Source organism: Talpa europaea, assembly GCF_964194135.1.
Source record: "Talpa europaea genome assembly, chromosome: 12".
Lineage (NCBI taxonomy): Eukaryota > Metazoa > Chordata > Mammalia > Eulipotyphla > Talpidae > Talpa > Talpa europaea.
Window position 1 is genome coordinate 65,534,585 of NC_140079.1, and position 23,254 is coordinate 65,557,838.

Sequence of the window (23,254 nt, forward strand, 5' to 3'; positions counted from 1 at the left end):
ACGTGGGCACTGAGAAGAGAGGAGAGGAATGGACCTTGCTAAATCTTGGCCAGGGAGCAGAAGCTGGGGCCAGATCCCTCAGGTCCAGGTGATAGGTGACCAGGCTATTGTCCCACTTGGAAAGCAGACCGCATACTAAGGCCAGGAGCAGAACAACACTCTCTCATTGGCTCAGAGCTCTCCTAAACTCTTGGGAATTCCGAAGAGCTGAGGTTTGCCTGCTTGCTTATAGCTCATGTTATGCTCATTCGCTCTCCAAGGCATGACATGTCCCCATACTTCATGGCTGTGCTGGATACAATGGTGGGGCCTCTAATGATGGGAGGCTTTAGGCCCACCCTCCTGCTGCTCCTGAGTGCTAAGAGGAACTCTCCCCTCTGCCCCTACATATGCAACAATGTGCTTTCATGAGATGAGAGAAGTTGGGTTTGGGGCCAGGCTAGGCCAGCCACAAAAACCTGTATGCCAGTGAGGTTGAAGAGGAAGTGGACGTGGTACCTGGGAGTGAACTAGATATAGAATGGCTCCAGGGAGAAGCAGGGGAGGGCAGTGGGAGAGGTGGGATGGGGAGAGCACTGCCTATCCTGAGGTCTTGTCTTCCCCAGAGCCCAAGTCCAGCAATATAGTGATGCTGATCGTCGTGGTCGTGCTCATTACGGTTGCTTTGGTGGCCATTGTTGCTGCTGGCATCGCCTGGTTCCGCCTCAGGCGAAGGGGGATTTCAGGTTTGTGGCTTCTCTTGTGGTCATTTCCTACTTGGTGAAGCTCTAGCCTTTGCCAGAACCCTTAATTCTGGGCTACAGAATATTTAGAATTTAATATAGCCCCATGTTTCATTGATTCATTCACTTACTAATCCATTCACTCAACAAGGATCAAGCAGACCTGCTGTGTGTCAGACACCATGCTGGACATTGTGGATGAAGCCAGGATAGAGTCCAGTCCCTGCCCTCCAGGAATTCACAGGATTGTGGGAAAGACAGAATTGCAAATAGATCACTATAATTAGGTGGGATGAGAACAATGAGCAATGCAGAGGTAATGATGAGAGGGCAAAGAGCTGGCAAGCCCGGCCTGGCATGGGGCAGTTAGAGAAGGGCGAGGGAGGCAGTTTGGGTAGGAGAGCAGCACATGTCGGGGAGCTGGGCTGCTGGAGTTCACATCTCGGCCACCTGGCTCAGCAGCTGTCCAACCTCAGGTAGTCACTCAACACACCGCCTCAGTCTCTTCATCTGGAAAGTGAGGACCTACATAGGAGCTGGTGCACAGGGTGGTTAAGGAAATGCATGAGGCTGATGCTCCTGGACATCCTTAGCCACAGCACCAAAGTCTGAGCTGCTTTCGTGACGGAAGAGATGAGGCTTGAGAGTAGTAGTCAGTCAGGCAAGGAGAGCTAAAGAACTTTTTAGGTGTGGGGACAAGACATGTAAATGAGGCACTTTGTGGCCACGGTGGGAGTCAGGGGAGGAGTGAAGAGGCATTTTGATGCCATGAAAGCCATTACTTGCGAGGCAGGAAGGAAGGAGGTGAGAGAGGGCAGAAAGATGGGCAGGGGGCCCACATAGGCCACCTCAGAGAGCTTAGCTGTGTTCCAGAGGTGTTGGCAACATCACTGGACATGTCTCCTGGGTCTTCCCTTTCCCCAGCACCTAATACAGAACTTGCCACACAGCAAGACGCCCCACGGACTTTTATTCAATAGCAGATCCATCAGCTAAAGAAGTCAACTCTGGGAAAGCAGCTTCTGTTCTCAGGACTAATAGAAAGGAGCTGAGAGGGTGGGGAAGTACCATAGATCTCTAATGAGTCAGTCACCGTAACTCATCATATGGAAAGGCACATTTGCTGGATAAAGAAAGGGGAAGAACTTTTGAGAAAGGGAAAGTAATGGCACTAACATCTCACAAAGTGCTTTGTCATCAGTTCACTGCCAGGACTTCAGTAACTGGTAAATACAAAGGCAACGGGAGAAATTCCAAGAGAGAGAGAGGTGCTTTATAAAAGGCAGAGCAGGCCTAAGAGAGATGCAGTGGGTAGCCGTTCTGACTCTCCCAGGAGTACCCAGTGGCTCTGAACCAGAAATTTCCAGACAAGAGCAGTCTTGGGCAGGAGGCCTGGGAGTGGGGAGGGAAGTCGTAACCATGCTCTTTCTAATCTAGTCCAGCCCCTGGTCCTTCATCCTCAGATCTCAGACCCCACCCCATAATCCTACTAACCTCTATGTGCCCCTCCCAGCCTTCCTCGGAGCCCCTGAGCACAGGGAAATAGGAGAGACCCTCCCTCAGGAGCCAGGTGAGTATGCCTCCCCTTTGTGATCAACCAGGGGCTACAGATGGATGGAACCATCAAGGCGGGCCTTGTGTGTGGTGAACTAGGGAGGAGGGTAGAGGTGCAAATCACTTGGTGAGTTCTGAGACTAACTCCTGGGCCTGAGGAGCTCCTTCCTGAAGAGGAGGAGAAGGGAAGAAGGAGAAAGATGCAGGAAGTGGTTTGATGATGCCATTGAAGCCATGAGTTGCAAGGCAGAAGCCCCAACACTAACCTGTCCTTGGTAGAGGGCGGAGGACAATTTCCAAATATCTGGGACCAAGAATGATGGGGACATTTCCAAAGCAGGAAATCAGAGCTGTTTGGGTCTTTCTAGGGACTTTGGCTGAGGTGGCGCAGGACAGAGGTTATAGGTTATGAGATTGAGGCAGATAGGATTAAGGGGGTAGTATTTCAAAAGGAAAGAGGAGAGGCTAGGGGGAAAGGCCTGGATTGCTGAGCAGTCTGTGTGCAGTGATAGGTGAGGGTGGTAGAACTCAGCTTTAGTGGTACATTAAGAGATTTTTCAGCTTGAGAAAATTCTGGGGGTCTAAGGAAACCAGTGGGCTTTGCTCTATGGGCAAAACTTGGTTCTGTTGTCGACTCCTGAAGGTTTACTGAATGTGGGCCTGGACTAACTGTCTCCATCATAGAGTGGCTCTTTATAGCAAGTCATCCCCACCATGAGGTTCAGTTGCTTCATTAAGGAAATGAGTGGGTTGTCCGGAAGGCCCTCTGATCTCGTCCAGGCCTGACTTTCTGAGTCAGTGCCCATCCAACTCCTGCCCAGTGGGAGTGTGTGAAAGGGAAGAGTATTCCGGGCAACTTCCTGACTGTGGCTAAAATCAGTTTTCTCTGGGGGCTCCCATGACAGCAGAGATGGGCATGCAGTCCCAGAGGGTGCCACCTCACTTCACTGTGAAGCATGACTCAGAGCTGAGCCGCTAGATTTGAGAGTTTGTGCAAAATGACACTGTGCTTTCAGCAAGTCCCCTGTGTCCCTTGGCCTGGTCAAGTGGGAATGCAGGCCTGAATCTATACCAGACCCAAACCAGATCTAGAAAAAGCTCAGACACAGCTAGATTGTCCACTCTGTTTGGCTCTGTCTTCACTGGTGTAATATTTTCATAAGCAGCTATGAAGTCAGGCACTGGGGTTGATGGTTTCCAAGGCAGAGCTAGGTGGCTGGGATTGCTGAGGGGTAATGCATTAGAAGGAGAATTCAGAATGTGGTTCGCTTCAGAATGTGTGGCATGGCAAAAGAAGAACTCTTTGTGTCCAGGAGATGAGTAGAGACTAGAAGCAGCGTTTAGACTCCTCCCCAACTTCTGAGGAACACTGCTTTGCAGATTCTAAGGCTGCTTTTTATACTGGGAAAGCGGGTTTATTGGCAAAAAAACATGAGGAATTTGATGTATTTTAGATATTTGCCAGGAGAAGTACTGACTGGCTGGTTTGCTTGCTTCCCTGCAGCCTCCCTTGCTCTCCTTCACTCTCACACTTCTTTGTTAATGTTATAGAGCCCCAGAGTCTTCAAAGTTCCAACCAAGATGCACTGCATCTGCCCCATGTGGAAAGGGCCTTCAGGCTTCTCTCTTGAAGTCTGTCACTGGCAAAAGCTGAATTTTATTTCATTCTGCAGTACTAAATTCTCCCCACACTTTCTCAATGTCTCCGAGCCCCAAATTTGTATGGCTTGGTTCTTGAAAATGCACTCACTCTCTGGAGAGAATGTGACCCGTGTCTGCTTCCCCTTTTCACTGTGGCCTGTAGAGGAGGCCACACCTGGGACACCGAGGGTGGGTGGTGCTGACGCCACGTTCATTCAGCTCTTGGCCTATAGACCTGCACCAGGGACAGGGGTCCTCACCTCAGGCCTGGTTGGGGGCCCGCTTTTACAGCTTTGGCAGCAACATAGGAAGACCTTCTTCTACAGTGGGGCCCTGGCTGACCTCTGTGCTTTTTGCCCACAGCCAATATCACTGATACTGAAGAGGCTGCCAAAGCCGAGGTGAGTGATCCCAGACACCCCTTCTTCCTTCTCCCCCACTGCCTCTTGTGTTGCTTACATCTCTGTGACTTGTCTGTGATGCCCACTGCTCCTTTCTGCTTCCTCCAGGCTGAGAAAACTGTGACCTACTCACTTCTCTCACATAATGAAGCCACAGAGGAAGAAGCAGAGTGCCCTGATTACCAGAACCATATTTAGTCTGTTGTCTTGCCTGGGACGTGGGAAAGAGAAACGAAAGGCTGGGATTCGGTGTCTTCAAGCCTCAACTCCTGTAGGGGTGGACCAGAGGGTGCTACAGTTCCAAAGAAGAATCTTCCAGTGTCATCCTCCCTAAAGCTCCCCATCCCAATGCTACAGAAAATTTGGCCCCAGATGATGAATGTACTGATTCCTCCTGTGCCTCTATTCTTCTCACCAGCAAGAATCTTCCACCTTCCATCCACCCAGTAACAAAGATTTAAGAGATTATAGAAACATGAGAAATGCTTATGTTACAATTATCTGAGAGAAATTATACAAGTAGATATGATTTCAGAAATGGTGATCTAGACTAACATATGCCAGTACATTAAAAGTGGTGTTTCGGGGGATGGAATTACTAGTGATTTTTATTTTCTTTCTCTATTTTTCTATGCAGATCATGTATTACTTTTATAATAAAATACTGTAAAGCCAGCATTTTGTTTACCTTTTAAAAGGCTGTTATGGTTGGAATGCAGGCTGATCCAAAGTCTATTTCTTTCAATAATAAGAATCTTGGGAAGATAGTAAGGGGTGCTAAGTACATGGGGGAGAGGGATGGTTTCGAGTGTAGGGTGAGAGTCCCTCTTCTTCCAGTGAATTTGTGTTCTTCTTTCCATGTCTTCTTCCTGTGGCAAGTGGTTGAGCTCTTCTGGAACACTAGCTCTCAGGAGGCCAAGTTTAACGTGAGTCCTCAGTGGGGGTTACTGGGCTCTCCTGCCTTGCTGTTCTCCGGTTATAGTAACCAGAAGAATGTGACCTCAGAGAAGTCATTGGCAGGTTAGAAATATGACTGATAGTTTCCTTGGGGGGTGAGGGAGGTTGGTGGGTACCCTTGGAGAGGCTCTGTTTTCCTGGGATGCTGACAAACAGGGCTTCACGTGTCATTCTCCTTGCAGTCAGGATTATAGGCTTCCTCTGTTGGGTAGGGTAGTTTCTATAATTCCTGCTTTTTATAGTCCCACAATCAGACTTCACACTCATATATGGTCATAAGAAGGAACTGCAGTGACCATGACTGGGTTTGCCAAACTATGTCTTTCAGGATTAGAGAGTTCAAGAGTGTTAACCATTCGTATTTCTTCTTTTGTGATTTTCCTGTTCACATATTCTTGCCATTTTCATAGTAATATGTGCCTTTATTTATAAATTATATAATAGTGACTAACTTCCTTTTGTTTATATGGAAATTGCTTTGCTATACTCATTTTTTAAATAAAATTACAGATAGCAAAAATGTTAACCCACAAATCAGAAATAATCAATGCTAACATTTAAAGACTATCAATCCTCAGGCCTGTTTCTAGCAACATGGATGTGTGGTCTAAAGATCAGGTCACATAATATTTATACATGCTTGTAAACACACATAGGCAAAAATTCATGCTCATTGTAAGCACAAGGCTCAAATAATAAATATAAAGAGTAAAAGTGAAAGTTCCTTATTGTCCTTACTTTCCTCAATTCTGCCCCTCCCCCCCAATTCTAGAAGTAAACCACTATTGAACATTTAGTATATATTTCTGGATTTTTTGGTATGCATCTAATACACAGTTACAAGGTTTTTTTGTTTTGTGTTTTTTTTTTTTTTAAAGACTTACTTTTTTATTTATACGATAGCTGGGGTACAGGCCAGAGGCAGGAGGGTGAGAGGATTCACCAGAGACAGAGCGGGGAGCAGAACAGGCAGACAGACCAAAAGCACTGCTGAGAGGACTAGTGGGCGAGACAGGAGAAGTCTGCTGCGCCTCGTGAGAATCTCCCTGGTCAGCCGGGAATAGAACCCACGTTGCAGAGGCTGCTGATAGCATTACAGCTCTGCGCTCAACCCGCTGCGCCACTGGGGAGGCCCCATAGTTACTGTTTTTAAAAGGACAGTAGGGTCATAATTTACATATTCTTATTCATTTGGTTTATTTTTATTAAAATTATATTGTCCAGGGCCTCCCCGGTGGTGCAGCGGTTGAGCGCTGGGTTGCGAAGCTGCCCGTGGCCTCTGTGGCGCCGGTTCGATCCCCGGCTGCTCCCCGGCCACCAGAGGAGGGTCCCACATGGCGCCCAGACCTCTCCTGCCGCCCGCTGCTCCCCTCAGCAGTGTACTTCGGTCCTTCTGCCTGCTCTGCTCCCTGCTCTTGCTCTGGTGAATTCTCTCACCCTCCCGCACTTCTGACTGTACCCAGTGCATGTATGAACAAAACAAAACAAACAAACAAACAAACAAATAAATAAAAATACGTGCCTCTAAAAAAAAAATTATATTGTCCAGCATTTTCATGAAACTATTTTCTTTTTAAGCATTATATAGTATTCCATAGTACAAATACTAGACCATATTTTATTTAACCAACATTGTAAATATTACCAATTTTTCATCCTTTTAAATACCATTATCAACAGCATTCTTACTTGATATTTTTGACTGGATATGTGAGTATTTCTGATAGATAAATTCCTGAAAGTGAAATCACTGACTCAGATGTTTTCACACTGTTTTTAGAAAATTAATTTACATGTCCTCCCAAATTATATTAGGGTGCCCATTTTCTGACACCCTTGTCAATGTTAGGCATTTTTAACGTTTGCCAATCTATTATAAAGGACTATGTCACTGTTCCCTCAAAGAACATAAAAGCAGAGTAATAGTAGTAGGTGAACAGTGACCAGGGAAGATCTTGCAGAAGAGGATGTTTGAAAGAACTGAGCAGGTGCCACAGAGCAAACTCAAATAAGGCTTTTTTAAAAAGGTGTAATCAGAGGGTGCTTTTAATTTTTTTGCGGTTTCACTCACATGTATCAATTTATTTTTTTCTTTTTTTTTAAAGATTTATTTTATTTTTGCATACAAGAGATGGGGTGTAGGCCAGAGGTGTGAAGAGTGCGGGAAGTGAGAGGATTCACCAGAGACAGAGTGGAGAGCAGAACAGGCAGATCTACTGAAACACACAGGCAGATCTACTGAGGGGAACAGTGGTCGAGACAGGAGAGGTCTGCTGCACCATGTGGGTCAGCTCCCTGGCCCGGTATCAAACTCCTGCTGCTGTGGCTGCCTATAGCTTCAAAGTGCTGAGACTTAACCCCTTGCACCACTAGGGAGGCCCTGTTTGTTTTCTTGTGTGTGTGTATTTTTTTTTCTTAAAATATTTACATATACACTAAAATGAAAGCAGGGTATTTGTGCTATTTACAGATGTGTTCCAGTATCTAGAACAATGCCTGGCACAATTTAGGTTTTTAATTAATACTTGTTGAATGAATGAATGAATGAAATTTTTATAATTTCTGAGTTATATGACCTGCCTTGGAAGGCCTTCATCCCAAGAGTTCCAAAAGGTAAACATATTTATCTTGAACACTTAAAAACATTAAATCTTTAATATATCTGGAAGTTATTTTTGGATTTGGTGTAGGAAAGGCCTAACAATTTTATCCATATGAAAGTCAGTTGTCCACAAACCATTTACTGAACAGTTCAATTTGACATCGTACCTTTATCATTCTAATCCCCCATGTATGTATTTATTCTTAAGCTCTCTTGCATTGTTCTATTTGTCTATTTCTGCATCAATATCATGGTTTTATTAACTGTTACTTTATAGTGTACTTTGATATCTAAAAGGCAAATTTTTTCTCCTTTTGTTTCAAGATTTTCTTGGCTAATAGTGTGCTACTTCCAGATTTACTTTAGAGTTCAACAGCATCATTAACAGACTGGTAAAATTGCATTATATTTATATAGTACTTGGGTAAGATTTGATATCAGTGTCATATTGAGACATCCCTTCCAGGAACAACTAATAGCTCTTCATTCATTTAGATTTGATAGAATTCTCCTAAATATCCTATGAACTTGTTACCATTTTGCAATAGATCTTTGGCAAACCTTTTTTTTCCTGTCATTATTGCTTTGGTCAGGTTTTCTTACCTATCTCTTGGAGTCAATTTTGAAAAAGCTTACTTTCCTAGGAAATTGTGCCTCTCATGGCTCATTGTATTTTCTATATTTTGGTAATAATTGTAGTGTGTATACTTCCATCCCTTATTCCTTTGAGATTTTTCTTTTATCAGTTAGGATGATTTCGACTGGAAATAACAGGAAATGATGATTCAAATGGGCATAAACAATGAGGAAATGTATTATCTCACAAAACATGAGTCCAGAGACAAGGTGTCCCCATGATATCAAGACTCTGGGACACTTTTCTGGAATTTGCTGAGCACTGCCCCCCGGTTAGCAGTAGGATGATTTTAGAAGTTCTAAGCCTCCTACCCAGACAGTTAAAGAAGGAGGTTACCTAACAGCTCCCTGGGTGATAGATTCAAAATGCTGAGAACTTAAGCCCTTGTGCCACCAGGGAGACCCTAAACTTTGTTTTCTTAAGAGTGAGGAAATCTTTCTCTAGCAACCTGCCCATCACAGCATATTAGTGAGGACAGGGTGCCGTGCCTGTTCCTAAGTCAATCACGAGAAAGGGGAATAAAATTATATACCATAATTGGCTTAGGTTAATCATTTCGAAGTGGAATGGTTGCTGGAGAGCCAACCTCCTTGACCACTATATATGTCTATCTTAGTTAGACTTGCCAAAGCTTTGCTTATTAATCTCATTACAGTTTTTGAGAATTGATCATGTCTGTCTTTTGGTTGTTTTCTAATGTCTTATTTCCTCTATTTAGTTTTACTGTATTATTCATTTTTTATAAACTTTGTTTTTATTTTTTTTAAAAAAGATTTATTTATTTATGCTTACCAGAGGTGAGGGGTGTGGAGGGGTGAGAGAATTTACCAGAGAGGAGACAGAGTGGGGAGCAGAACAGGCAGAATGGCAGAAGTACACTGCTGAGGGGAGCAGCGGGCAAGACAGGAGAGGTCTGCTGGCCATGTGGGTTAGCTCCCTGGCTCATAGCTTCATAATGCTGAGACGTAAGCCCTTGTGCCACCAGGAAGGCCCTAAACTTTTGTTTTTAAACAAAATCACCAAACACTAATATTTCCTCTTACTTTGTGTGCCCGTCATTATTCATTTCTAAACAAGCTATAACTTTTTTTTTGTAAGTTAAGATTTATTTACAAGAGTGTTTTATTTTGCTTGTTTTGTGCCCAATGAAAATAAGCATTATCATTCATGTTATCTTCTGCTTTTATTGCCCAGTGATCAGTAAATGTGAACTGTATGATTTTTCTACCTGTGACTGTCTTTAAATGCATATGTGAAGAGAATGTGCTTTCATTTTTAAAGTTTTTATTTCCTAGGAAAGTAACACACACACACAATTTGAGTTGTCCAATAAAATACAATCAATATACAACAAGAAATAGCTGTTTCTTGCTTTTTTCCTTCCCTCATATCTCCTAGGTTCTGTTTCCAGAGGCAATCATTTCCATCCATTTTAACTATATCTTCTATTAATTTCCCTCCATTCTGCCAAGTAATACCATATGTCATCACTTCTTCATTTTTCAGTGTTAGGTGTTACCCATTTGATTCCTACTATAGAATATAAGGACTATTTTTATTACACCACACTTACCTCCCACTTTCCTACCTAGTCTTCTCATTTAGCTTTATCACAATTTTTTGACTACTGTTCGCTTCAGAGACAAATAATGTTCTCTGATTACATTTCCTTTTTAAACAACCTTTTTCCTTCTGAAGATAATAACTGCTTCACTTTTATCATTTGTTTTTCTATGTGCCTATTATTAGCTTTTTCAGAATTTCCAAAAACATTCTATAGCAACTTATTTCCTATTTACCATGGGGTGAAACACATTGTCTTTCTCCTTTCTCCTTTCTCAGCAAGCATTCCCTCCTGGAATCCTCATGTTCTTGAATGCTAATTTGAATAGTTTGATTCTAGGTTCCCGACACAGCTGTTGTCCTTGGAATTTGCATCTTTTGCATTAAATACGTGTTTCCTGATTCTTCTGTCTTCCTGTTTCTTGGTTTACCTCCTGGCACAGCAGGAACATGCCTGCTAGGGGGGTGCTGAGAAAGGTATATGGGTGGTATACCAGATGCTGTGTGCCCGCCCCTTCCCTTCACTCCCCTGGGTTCACCTTTACGGACTGACCTTCCCCCTAGAATGAAACTAGGAGGGGGGAAATGAGTACCCTGGAAATACCTGTTAACCGAGTAGGAAATTGGCCCTAAGAGTTGAACTTCTCCTTAAATAGTTTTCAGCTATCCTCTTATTTTTAAAATCATTCCTGATCTATAAAATGTAGGTAGTTGTACCTAATTCTTCCAATTCCTGAACCTTTCCTGGGATCTTTCAGGAAAACTATCTTGTTTTCATTAGTATTCCCCTATTCTGGGAAAATAAAGTCAATCCTCAATAACACAATTTTCTGTAACTACATGACCAAAATTTGTGGTCATGCCAGTGTTCCTTCATAGATATTAAACAAAATGTTGTTAAGTGGTTTGATGCTGAAGAGACATCTTTATACCTCTATATTAATCAGACTTGTCAAAGATCTATCTTTTCACAGAATTAGCTTCCGATTTTTTTTTTTTGATGAAATATTTTGATTGTTGGGGGCCTCCCCTGTGGCGCAGCGGTTGAGCGCCGGGTTGCGAAGCTGTCTGCAGCCTCTGCAGCTCCGGTTCGATCCCCGGCTGCTCCCCGGCCACCGGAGGAGGGTCCCACATGGCGCGCAGACCTCTCCTGCCGCCCGCTGCTCCCCTCAGCAGTGTACTTCGGTCCTTCTGCCTGCTCTGCTCCCCGCTCTGGCTCTCGTGAATTCTCTCACCCTCCCGCGCTTCTGACTGTACCCAGTGCTTGTATAAATAAATAAATAGTCTCACTCATAGCAGGAATCTAGAAAACTTAAATAAGGGACCAGGAAAATGAATAATTATGAGAAAGTGAAAATCAAAATCAACAAAAAACTATGAACCAGAGACACTCTATGGGGGGTAGGGATTGGGGTCAAAATAAGGGGGTTGCAATTGTATGGGGAATATAAAAATAAAATTTAAAAAAAAAGAACTTCATATTTTTAATACAAATAAATGGTACCTTTTAAAATTAAAATAAACAAATAAATAAATCTTAAAAAAAGAAATATTTTGTTTGTTTTCTATGTTGCACATTGTTACTCTTCTATTTTTATAATTTTTGATGTTGAATAATATCCCTTTTCTTTTTTTTTTTTTTTGCATTGAAGAACTGGTGTGAAGGCCAGAGATGGGGGCAAGGTGGGGGTGAGAGGATTCACCAGAGACAGAGTAGGGAGCAGAACAGGCAAATCCACTGAAATATACTGCTGAGGGGAGCAGAGGGGAGACAGAGGTCTGCTGCCCCATATATGGGTTAGCTCCCTGGCTGGGGATTGGACTCAGGGGGTGGTGGTGTGTTGTGGCAGTGATAGCACTGAGACTTAACCCCTCGGCCACCAGGGAGGCTCCAATAACCCATTTCTTATTTCTACTACTTTTCCATTTTTTAAAACAAAGGAATAGATAGATAGATAGATAGATAGATAGATAGATAGATAGATAGATAGATAGATAGATAGATAGAAACTCAACTGAGATACTCATCCTACCACACTAGTCTCTTTGTTTGCTGTACTCCTATGTCCGCAGTAATTAAATGTTCCTTACATATCTTCTTTTACTTTTGCTGAAAAGCATGATTTCATTTAAATTATCAACAAGATTACTTAAGACTTTTCATCAAACAGCTTGTAACATACATTTCTGTAACTATCCTATAGTTGAATAATTCAAACCTGCCAATTTATGATTTCCACAGTCAATGAAAATATCTTTTAATACATCATGCTTCAGTATAAGTTCTAAGACTCTACTTTGACTAGATCTTGAAGAACTTCTCTTTTTCTAGAAGTTTTATAGTTTTACATTTTTGTGTATGTCCATGATCCATTTTGAGTTCATTTTTATGAAGTGTGAGAACTGGGTTGAAGTTCCCTTTTTTTTTTTCTCTTTCTTTTTTTCAAATCTGTTGAAAAAAACTGCCTTTCTCAAGTTGAATTATCTTTGCAACTTTGTCGACAGTCAGTGGAGTATATTTGTGTGGGTCTATTTCTATTTCTATAGTCTATTCTAATAGTCTATGTGTCCATCCCTCAGCCAACACCACACAGTGTTGATTACTGTCGCTACATAGCAAGTTTTGAAATAAGGCAGATTGATTTATCCTACTTGATTCTTTTTCAAAATTAGTTATTTCAGGGCTCTCCCTGGCAGTGCAAGGGGTTAAGACACAACCTGTGAAGCTATCCACAGCCACTGCAGCACAAGTTCGATCCCTGGCCAGGGAGCTACCTGCATGACGCAGCAGACCTCTCCTGACTCGCCTGCTGCTCCCCACAGCAGTGCATTTCAGTCAGTCTGCCTGTTCTGTTCCCCACTCTGTCTCTGGCGAATCCTTTCACCCCCCACACCTCTGGCCTATACCCCAATTCTTCTATCCATAAATAAATAAATCTTTAAAAAAAAACAAATTAAGTTGTTTCAATTCCTTGTTTTTCCATATATATTGTAATGATAGTCTCTATTTCATATAAATATTGGTAATATGTCTTCTCTTTTTTTCCTTTGGCAGTCTTACTAGATAGAGATTTGTTAATTTTGTCAATCTTTTGAACAGAGATCAGTTTTCAAATACCCCAAACCCAGCAAAGATACAATACCAAGAGTGAAACCTAATGTAAACTATGGACTTCGGGTGATGATGTGTCAGTCAATGCAGGCTTGTTAATTGTAATAAGTGTACCACCCTGGTGGGATATGGGGGAGTTCAGTAGTCCCTTAAAGACCTGTCTAACCCCAAGATTCTGTGTTTTGGTGAAAGTTGGGATGGGGGTTCATCTATACACATTTCATTTTCTGAATTTGCACAAGATTTGTCCTGGACCTGTCTTCCTCTTCTAAGTCTGCTGGGTCTTTCACTTCAGCTGCAAGACTTACTGCCTCATTGCCTCTCCCCACACCCATGTTCAACCCACCCCGGATTCCCTAGGGCCACTTGCACAAAAACATATGCTTTTCCGACAGTGGAAAATTTATTCTAAATGCTTATTTTAGATTGATAAATACTGCTTTCTGCTATCAGTGTCTCATGCTAACATGACTGCTCTGACCTGTGGTTTTGCATGACTGAAGGGTCATTGGACCCTCTGGGCCTTCAAGCAGCACGGCCTTCCTCACATCTGATGGCCGTCATGCCATCTCCATGTAACCAGCTGAGGGCCTGGTGGGTGTTATTATAGGGAGGGAGAGGAATGTGGTTGTTATGAAAAGAGGCCCTGGTCCTGCCTTTGAGGAGACCTCACTCAAAAACACTCCATTGGAGGCAGGGACAGTGGCTCCCACAAGGCCAGCTAGAAGAGCTGAGGAGGTCCTGTGGCCTCCATATTGCCCCTATTCCTGAGTCTCCTCAGGTTTCTCCAGCTATCTGATGTCTCCTGTCTCTAATTTCCTCAGGATGGGTGGCTTGTGCTTTGACCATGAGTCTGAGCCCCAGGTTTGCTGCTGGATTCTCTGGGAACCGATTTTCTTTTCCCTTCTCCTCTTTCCCAGGGGACTCTCTCTACCTTGTACTCAGATTTCCAGTGAGATTGAATAGCCTTAGTTGTGCTGCAGAAACAGAGCTGAGAAGTGAACCTAGAGAAATTTGTATACAATGTATGTGGACTTTGGGTGCTTGGCACCTACAGGAGACTAATATGAATCTGATTTGGTGCCATTGCCAACCTTCTTACCATACCCCCCAAAACCCCCCTGACCCTGTCTTGCTCCAGTATGGTCATTAGAGTCACACAAGACTTGGAACAGGAGCAGGCAGGACACTTGAATCCTCATTGTTACTCTCCCAGAGATTCTGGTAGCCTTCGAGCAGTTTCCTGCCTCCCGTCCCCAGCTGGAGCACTGACTTTTCACAGAGTGTTTAAGCCAATGGGAAATCAGACTATTCCATGCTTTGCAAGAACTCCTGAGCTCTACCAGGATTTCTTGAGCAAATGAAGGTATAACTTTTGGTGTTTTACATGGCTGGGTTTGGACCATTTGAAAACTGATCTCTATTCAAAAGATTGATAAAATTAACAAAGCTCCAGCAAGACGGCCAAAGGATGCAGATGATGTGGGAGCAACCTGGCCAAACCTGAATGATGAAAGCCAATCACAAAGTGGAAAATAGGCCCCAGATGTGGGGAGATGAGACAGTTAGATTTATTTCCTCTTTTCTAATTTGAGGGGTTTCATGTTGAAGACAATCAGTGTGTTAGAGGTTGCAGGAGAACAAACCACAGTCACCATGAAGCTGGGGTGTGTCCTTACAGCCAGTGCCTTCCACTTTTTTCTTCTTATGCTGTGGGCAGCCCATATATTTTTGGGTAAGTAAAATGTTTGAATGTTGGTGTGGGAGTGGAGCTATTCCTGACTTTGAGGAAAGAAGCCAAAGGAGAGAAAAGTGGACATACCTTCAGTCTATCAAAGAGGCAAAGTTTCCAGGTAGGATATAAAGACAGAGAAAGTGTTTTGTGTGCAGGATTGAATGGATCTTTCTGGATATTAAAATCTTCAAGCCTTTTCTATAATATAAGTCCCCTGAGTATGGTGTTCTCTTGAGTTACAATTCAACTCTTTGCTTCCTTTTCTCAGAAAAATTTCTGGAAAGAATATTCTGCTCTTACTATCTCCACCTCTTCGTTTCTCACTTGCTCCTCAATTCTCACAGTCTTGCTTCCCTGGAATTAGTGTTATCCAGGGTGCAATAACCTCTAGCTACGGCATATTCTAATTCTCCTCCAACTGTCTCCAAATTTGGCTTATACTGCTACCTCTGCCTGAAACCACCATCTCCACGGCTCCCTGGTCCCTCTCTCATACAAACCTCTAGGCATCCCAAAGACTTCTTTCTCTGTTGCCCACTTTTTTCTCAGCATTCTCTGTTCCTCTGACTTCCTGTGCCATATCTCCTTGTATTCCACACACCTCTCCTGGTTCCTTTGGTGGCTTTTCTTCTCTTCCCCTTAAAGACTGGTGTTTTCTGCAGTTATATCCTTGCCTCCCTGCTCTCCTTTCTTTACACAGTCTTCTTAGTGAGCTTATTTTTCTGGGTAAGTTTTATCACTGCAACTCTATGTAAGTGTCCAAAATCATCTCTCCAATCCCAATCATGCTTTGGAGTTTCACCGGCTAATATGAAGCTTTGCACACACCTGCCAGCATACTTCACAGATGCCTCAGCACAATTACACCAGAGTTGAACTCATCTGTCCTCTTGGCCCCTACCTCTCCTAATTGCATCTTACACATTCTCTGATCTCAGTTAATGGCATCCATCCAGACATCCAGGCCAAAGATTTGGGCGACAACCTATATTCTTCTCTCTCTGTCTTCTGCACATGATCCTTCAGTGAGTTTAGCAAAATTAGTCTTCTCAATTGTTCTTAGAGCCAGTCCCTTCCCAGAAACATAATTAGTGGCATCCTAGGACAAGGCCTCAGCATTTCAGATGTGGGCCCGTCCAATAACCTCCTAACTAATCTCCCCATCTCAGTCTTTAAAGTAAATTTTGCATTCTGCAGCGAATGGTTTCAAGCATTTAAGCCCTTCAGTCCAGCTCCTGATCATGGCACACAAGACCCACCACAACCTGGTCTCTAACTGCTTCAGCCTCTATTTCCACCCTCTATACCTTATAATTTGTATTCTAATAAATCCCAACCAGCTTATACTTACACATTTATATATCAAACTCTTAACTGTCTCCAAAGTTGGCTTATACTGCTACCTCTTCCTGAAACCACCATCCCTACTGCTCCCTGGTCCCTCTCTCATACAAACCTCTAGGCATCCCAAAGACTCAGCTTAGGTGGCTTCTTCACCAGAAAACTCTCCTTTCTGTTCTGATGGCTGCCTGTGAGGCCTCTTTCTTATTAGTTTCTTCTTCCTGATGAATAATCTCTTCATATACTTTTGTTGCCCAGAAACTGAATGCTATTTGTAGGCAGGGACAATGCTTTTTTTTTTTTTTCTTCAAATTTTTATTCTACTTAATAATGTAGAAGAACTGGGGTGTTTACCAGAGGTGCAGGGGTGGAGGATTCACCAGAGATAGAGTGGGGAGTACAACAGGTGGATCTGCTGAAATACACTGCTGAGGGGAGCAGTGGGCGAGACAGGAGAGGTCTGCTGTGCCAATGTGTGTCATCTCCCTGGCCAGGATCAAACTCATGCTGCAGCGGTGATAGTGCTGAGACTTAATCCCTAGGATACCAGCCTGTTTTTGTTTTTTAACCTTGTCTTGTTGATCTTTGAATTCTCAGCACCTACACAACAATTTTATTGAATTGTGTTATTGAACTCATAGAAACAGCACTGGTATGGTGAGAACACTTGGCTTGGAATCAGATCCTCTGGTCTCAAGCCTCTCCTCTATTTATTAGTTGTCACTTTGAAAAGTCACTTTTTGTATCTCTGAATTCAGTTTTCTCAGACATAAAATGAGGATACTACCTACCACATATTTTATTGAGTGAAAGTGCCTGTCTGGTAGCCCAATGAGATTTTTGTTTTCAAAAAGAAGAGGATTTGAGTCCAGTGAAGTGCCAGTGGGGGAGCTGAAAAGGGCAGCAGAATGGGGTGGGGAGCTGAGAGAAGGTCTCAAGAGAGCACCTGACCCTGAGGTCATGAAAATTAGGAAGTAGCGAGACCTTGCTAAGGTGAAGCTACAAGGTCAAGGAAGAGTATTGGTCAGTGAGAGAGGAAGGCACAAAGAAAAGAGGGGCAGGGAGGGACAAGAAAGGACACAGTGAAGGGTGAAGTCCATGTGGATGACCATGGAGTTAGAAGAGGGAGGGCGCAAAAGGGCAAGAAGTAGTTATCGAGATTGGATAACCGAGAAATAGTGCTTATCTGGCCTGGGTCAGTGATGGAGCTAACAACTATCAATAAGTCGAGCAGATGTGCTGAGAACCCATAACTCAAAGAAAGATTGTTCCACCATTACCAGTACCGACTGGGCCTAGAGGATCTGAGGTGGAGAGAAGGGCAGAGAAAGGGCTCTGCCACTGTGGGGAAAATTCAAGAGGCAGAGGACATCAAGGTGGAGATGGCTGACAACCAAAGGGCTGAGAGGTAGAGGAGAGACACAGGTAGGTATTGAAGGCTGGTGGGGGGACTCCCTTGCGGCACTAGGGGTTAAGTCTCAGCTCTATCAAGCTATCCGCAGCCACTGCAGCACAAGTTCGATCCCCGGCCAGGGAGCTAACCCACACGGCACAGCAGACCTCTCCTGTCTTGCCCGCTGCTCCCCTCAGCAGTGTATTTCAGTAGATCCACCTGTTCTTCTCCCCACTCTGTCTGTTGTGAATCCTCTCACCCCCCCCACCCCGTACCTCTGGCCTGTACCCCAGTTCTTGACTAAATCTTTAAATTAAAAAAAAAAAAGAAAGCTACTAGGTAGGCAACATAATCAGGTAAAGAGTCAAGGATGAAGAGTCCAGTGAACTGGAGGAAGATGAGACCAGGAAGAAAGCCCCTAAAGCAGGTGTGAGGACTGAAGTAGATCGTGTCTGAGCAGTGAAGTAAAAATCCCACTGTGTGTAGACTCAGACACACCTGACTTTCTTGCTCCATCTTCTACTCTCTTTTTAAATGTTGGGTAAATTAATTTGCCTTCCTAAACCCATGTCTTTAAGATTTATAAAATAGGGATGGAATCAGGTACTTAGAAATCTTCTGAAAATTAAATAAGATTATATGGGAAAGTGCCTGGCTGTGTCTGGTACAAGGGGAACACCCAGTGAATATGGCATCTGACGGCCTCCCTTCCCTTTCTGCCTGCTGTGTGCCTGCCCTGGGATCACAGTTGTCTCCAGCCTCCCATTTCCTGCACCAGAAGCTGGAGGTCATGCTGGTAAGTTCCCACCTTGTTCTTCTCCCCCACCCCCCGCCCCTCTCCCACAGTCAATTCATTGAGAGCACCTGGAAGCCAGGGACTCCAGGTGAAAACTGGCCCTCTGCGAGATCCATAGGGGTGCCTTGCAAAAATAGGTTTGATATCTTCTGATTCTCACTCAAAAAAGAGAGGAAGGAGCCCTTGTGGAGGGTGATTACTTGTCCTCCATTGTAGGCAGGGAACACTGGGGAAGGCTGGTTCCAGGCAGAGGTAGGTAGCCGTATAAGCCACCTGGTTCTTCTTGGACCTGCTCTCCGCAGCTGCCTGCTTTGAGACACTGCAGCGCGAGGGACCTGCCGGTGCCCAGGACAGTGGCTGCCACATCGAGGACGACTTGACTGACCCAAGGGACGTGGACTTCCATTTCAGGGGCTACACCTTCAGTGAGCCCTTCCACCTGATTGTATCCTACGGTAGGACTGACAAGAGTGGGGCTGCACTTCCGTTTCCAAACTTCTCCTCACAGCAGGGCACCCTCAGGACACTGGGGGGTGGGGTGTGGGACACCTTCTTCCCATCTGAAGCCAGCGTGTCCTCAGTTCCAGGCTTTAGAGAAGTTACTCCATACTCGCAACCTGGGAGGACAGTTGCCTGAACCCTTAGAAAGTTTTGGAGGGGGCCTCCCTGGTAGCACAAGGGGATAAGCACAGCACTGTGAAGCTATCTGCAGCCACTGCAGCCTGAGTTCGATCCCTACCGGCCAGGTAGCTACTCACATGGTGCAGCAGACCTCTCCTGACTCGCCTGCTGCTCCCCTGAGCAGTGTATTTCAGTCAATCTGTCTGTTCTGTTCCCAACTCTGTCTCTGGTGAATCCTCTCACCCCCTGCACCTCTGGCCTGTACCCCAGCTCTTGTATGCATAAATAAATAAATCTTAAAAAAAAAAAAGAAAAGAAAGCTTTGGAAGGCCTGCTGTGGGCAGAACTGGGGGTGCTCCCAAGGGAGGTAGAGGGTAACAATCAGCTCTTGCTTTGGACCACAGACTGGCTGATCCTCCGAAGTCCAGCCCTGCCCATATTTGAAGGGGACCCGCTGATTCTATACTGCCAGGCCTGGCAAGACTGGCCACTGACCCAGATTACCTTCTACCGAGATGGCTCAGCCTTGGGTCCCCCTGGACCTCACAGCGAGTTCTCCATCGCCGTGGCACAAGAGGGAGACAGTGGATACTACCACTGCAGTGGTGTCTTCAAAAGCCCTGGTCCTGGGAGTCCAGAAACGGCCTCTTCTGTGGCTATCACCATCCAAGGTGAGGGTGAGGTACCGTGTCATTGTGGCCAGAAGTGGGGGGAGAAACAGAAAGCCCCAGATCTTCTTCCTTTGTCCTGGTGGTGGTGTGGTCACTGAAGGCCTAAGGGCCAGCTTGCTGGCATATGCCCAGTAGGGCTCCAGGGGGGCAGCACCTCAGCATTATCTATCCAGGCCCCACAGCCCCCTTCAGTGAGGGATAACCTCTCAAACATGGAGTCCCACGTATTTCCCACCGCCCACATCTATGTTTTCTTGTGGTCGCAGATGGGGTGTCTAGACTATGGTGAGATCTGCCGATGTCTGCTTGGCGGGGTTATCTCTAGACTGCTCTGCTTGAAGAGGAGAGAAGTTGAAAGGTCCAAATGGAACTTTTCTTTTTTTCGTTTTTGTTTTTAAACAATCTAGTTATTTATTTATTTTTTAATTAATATTTTATTTTATATAATCCTTACATCATTTTTCATTTTTGCACAATGTATGCATTTTCATTTTGGTTATATTCCTCATACAACTTGTACCCCCCCCCCTTATTTGGACACTAGTCCTTCCTCTCCCCTTCCCTCCTCTCACCCCTGCCGTAGTGTGTCTCTGGTTTATAGTTGCTTGTTGATTTTGATTTTTACTTTGTATTCATTGGTCTTTTTTCCTGGTCCCTTATTTAGGTTTTTCTAAATTCCTGCTATGAGTGAGACCATCCGGTATTTTTCTTTTTCTTTCTGGCTTATTTCGCTGAGCATGATCCCTTCCAGCGCCATCCATGTTGCTGCAAATTGCATGTGTTTATCTTTTTTGAATGCTGAGTAATATTCCATGGTATATATGTACCACATCTTCTTGATCCAGTCATCTATTTTTGGGCATTTGGGTTGTTTCCATAGCTTAACTATTGTAAATAGTGCTGCTATAAACATAGGGGTGCAGGTACCCTTTGGACCAAATGGAACTTTTCTAAGAGGGCTCTCCCTGATGGGAAGGAAGAGCAGAAATGCCAGGGACTCCTTGCCTGTTATGGGTCCACCTGAACCTGGGAGACTGAGCTCTCCCTCTGGCCTTGCTCTCCTCCAGAACTGTTTCCGGCCCCAGTTCTCAGAGCCACACCTTCAGCGGAGCCCACAGAAGGAGGCCTGGTGACCCTGAGCTGTCAGACAAAGCTGTCCCCTCAGAGGTCAGCTCTCCGCCTCTACTTCTCCTTCTACAAGGACGGCAAGATGGTGCGTGGCCGTGACCTTTCCTCAGAATTCCAAATTCCCACTACATCTGGGGCACACTCGGGGTCCTACCGGTGTGAGGCAGCCACCGAGGACAGCCATGTGTGGAAACAGAGTCCCGAGCTGGAGCTCAGGGTGCAGGGTGAGTGTGCCTTGTGTCTGTTTGTTGTGTGTTTGAAAAGGGGGACGAGGGTGAGTGGGCCCGAGTTGGGGTCAGCGTCAGTGGTTAAGAAAGAGCACAGGGCCTCCCTGTTGGCGCAGCAGTTGAGCTTTGGGTTGCGAAGCTGCCCGCAGCCTCTGCAGCGCCGGGTCGATCCCCGGCTGCTCCCCGGCCACCAGAGGAGGGTCCCACGTGGCGCGCAGACCTCTCCTGCCGCCTGCTGCTCCCCTCAGCAGTATACTTCGGTCCTTCTGCCTGCTCTGCTCCCCGCTCTGGCTCTGGTGAATTCTCTCACCCTCCCGCGCTTCTGACTCTACCCAGTGCTTGTATAAATAAATAAATAAATCTTTAAAAAAAAATTAAAAAAAAAAAAAAAGAAAGAAAGAGCACAGAGGAGGAAGGAACAGTCAAGCAGAGTTCCTGGTGGTAGAAGAGCACAAAAAGGGAACTTCTCCTTCAGACCACAGGGCACACCTCACCAAACCACCTCGTAGGCTGGCCTGGAGACCTCACATTCTTTTTTTTTTTTTCCCTTATTATTATTTATTTTTTATTGCTATAACATTGGTTTATTTTTTTATTAAGTTTTTTACATCATTGTTCTTTTTTTTTTTTTTAAAGATTTGTTTATTTATACAAGAACTGGGGTACAGGCCAGATGCGCAGAAGGGTGAGAGAATTCACCAGAGACAGAGCGGGGAACAGAACAGGCAGATTGACTGAAATACATTGCTGAGGGGAGCAGTGGGCACGACAGGAGGGTCTGCTGCGCCATGTGGGATTTTCTCTGGCCCACAGGGATCGAACCCATGCTGCAGAGGCTGTGGACAGATTCACAGTGTGGTGCTCAACCATCTGTGCCACCAGGGAGGTCCTCATTGTTCATTTTTAAGCAATATTTGCTTCCCCCCACCCATAGACCTCACATTCTTTTATGAACTCTGGTGTTTGTAGGGAGATGGTCTCTAGAATGAGGACATGGTATTGTGGAATCAGTGTTCAATTCTGGGAACCCCCATTCAGAAGGCTGAACTTGACCTGAAATACACCCAGAGGAGAAATCTGGGCTATGAAGCCATGTTGTAAAAAAAAAAAAAATGGAAGGGACAGGAGAGGCTCATCCTCAAGGGGATAACAAGGGTGTCATCCAAGTCTAAAGACTGAGACAAGGAGGAGTCCCCGCAACATCGCAGCAACACTATATACAGTACAGAGGCTGCCTTAGCACCCATCCACCGTGTCCATGCTCAGGGAATTTGATTCTACCTTAAGGGAGGAAGGACCGGTCAATATCCATAGCATCATGACAAAGGCCCCATTGCTGAAGATATTCAAGCAGAGGCGACCATGCTCCAGATTCAAATTTGGACAGGAGTACACTGTGTCCCCAAGTTTCTGCTTGGGACCCATAATTACTTTCAGAGAACATGAAAAGTTGACCAGGGCTATGAGCATAGGGTGAGGGCCAGACTTCACTCTCACATGTGTCTCCTGCCCCACCATCCAGGTCCCTCCAAATCTGCTGCACCCTCCAGCTTGAATCCAGCTTCCCAGGAATCAGCTGCTCCAAAAGCCACTCCTACAGAGCCCCCCAACTCTCTGCCTCCACCATCTGTCCCTTCCTCTGAGGACCCAAGCTTCTCTTCTCCCCTGCAAGTGCCAGACCCCCACCTGTACCACCAGATGGGTGTTCTTCTCAAAGAGATGCAGGATGTAAGAGTTCTCCTGGGCTACCTGGTGATGGAGCTGAGGACCCTGTCCCATCGCCTGAAGTTGGAGTCCCCAGAGAGTCCTGCCAAGGAAATGTAAAAGATTCTCAATACCCCCAATAAATCTGACTCTTTCACACATTTCCCCAGCCTTAATCAGGCCAGACAAGATAGCTAATATTTTCAGTACTGAAGCACCGTCATTTAATTTGATTTACTTGCCAAGTACCCTTCAAGGTGCCATAAGGAAAAAAGAAGATAAATTTAATGTGGACTCTAATCTCAAAGAAAGGTAAGTGGACATTTGTGAAGAAGACCTGGCCTCCTACAGATAAATAGTTGGAAAAGGAAGGAAGATTTTAAGAACCTTTCATTTAGTTGTAGCTATGCTTCTTTGATTCTACATCAAACTTGCAAGGGGTGGTTTTT

General features: G+C 44.7%; 1 protein-coding gene and 1 pseudogene across 2 annotated transcripts in view; one reads left to right on the forward strand and one right to left on the reverse strand.

Annotated features, from left to right (window-relative positions):
- The window catches only part of LOC311182427 (glyceraldehyde-3-phosphate dehydrogenase-like), a 264,611-nt pseudogene that overhangs the window by 198,691 nt on the left and 42,666 nt on the right, over window positions 1–23,254 (reverse strand). The gene's annotated exons all lie outside the window — the stretch shown is intronic.
- FCRLA (Fc receptor like A) lies at window positions 629–22,925 on the forward strand (the record flags this gene model as incomplete). The annotated part of the gene is made up of 6 exons (XM_084248498.1): window positions 629–725; window positions 2,236–2,292; window positions 18,757–18,909; window positions 19,480–19,746; window positions 20,814–21,098; window positions 22,624–22,925. The coding sequence occupies 6 exons, from the start codon at window positions 629–631 to the stop codon at window positions 22,923–22,925; spliced, it is 1,161 nt and encodes a 386-aa protein (XP_084104624.1).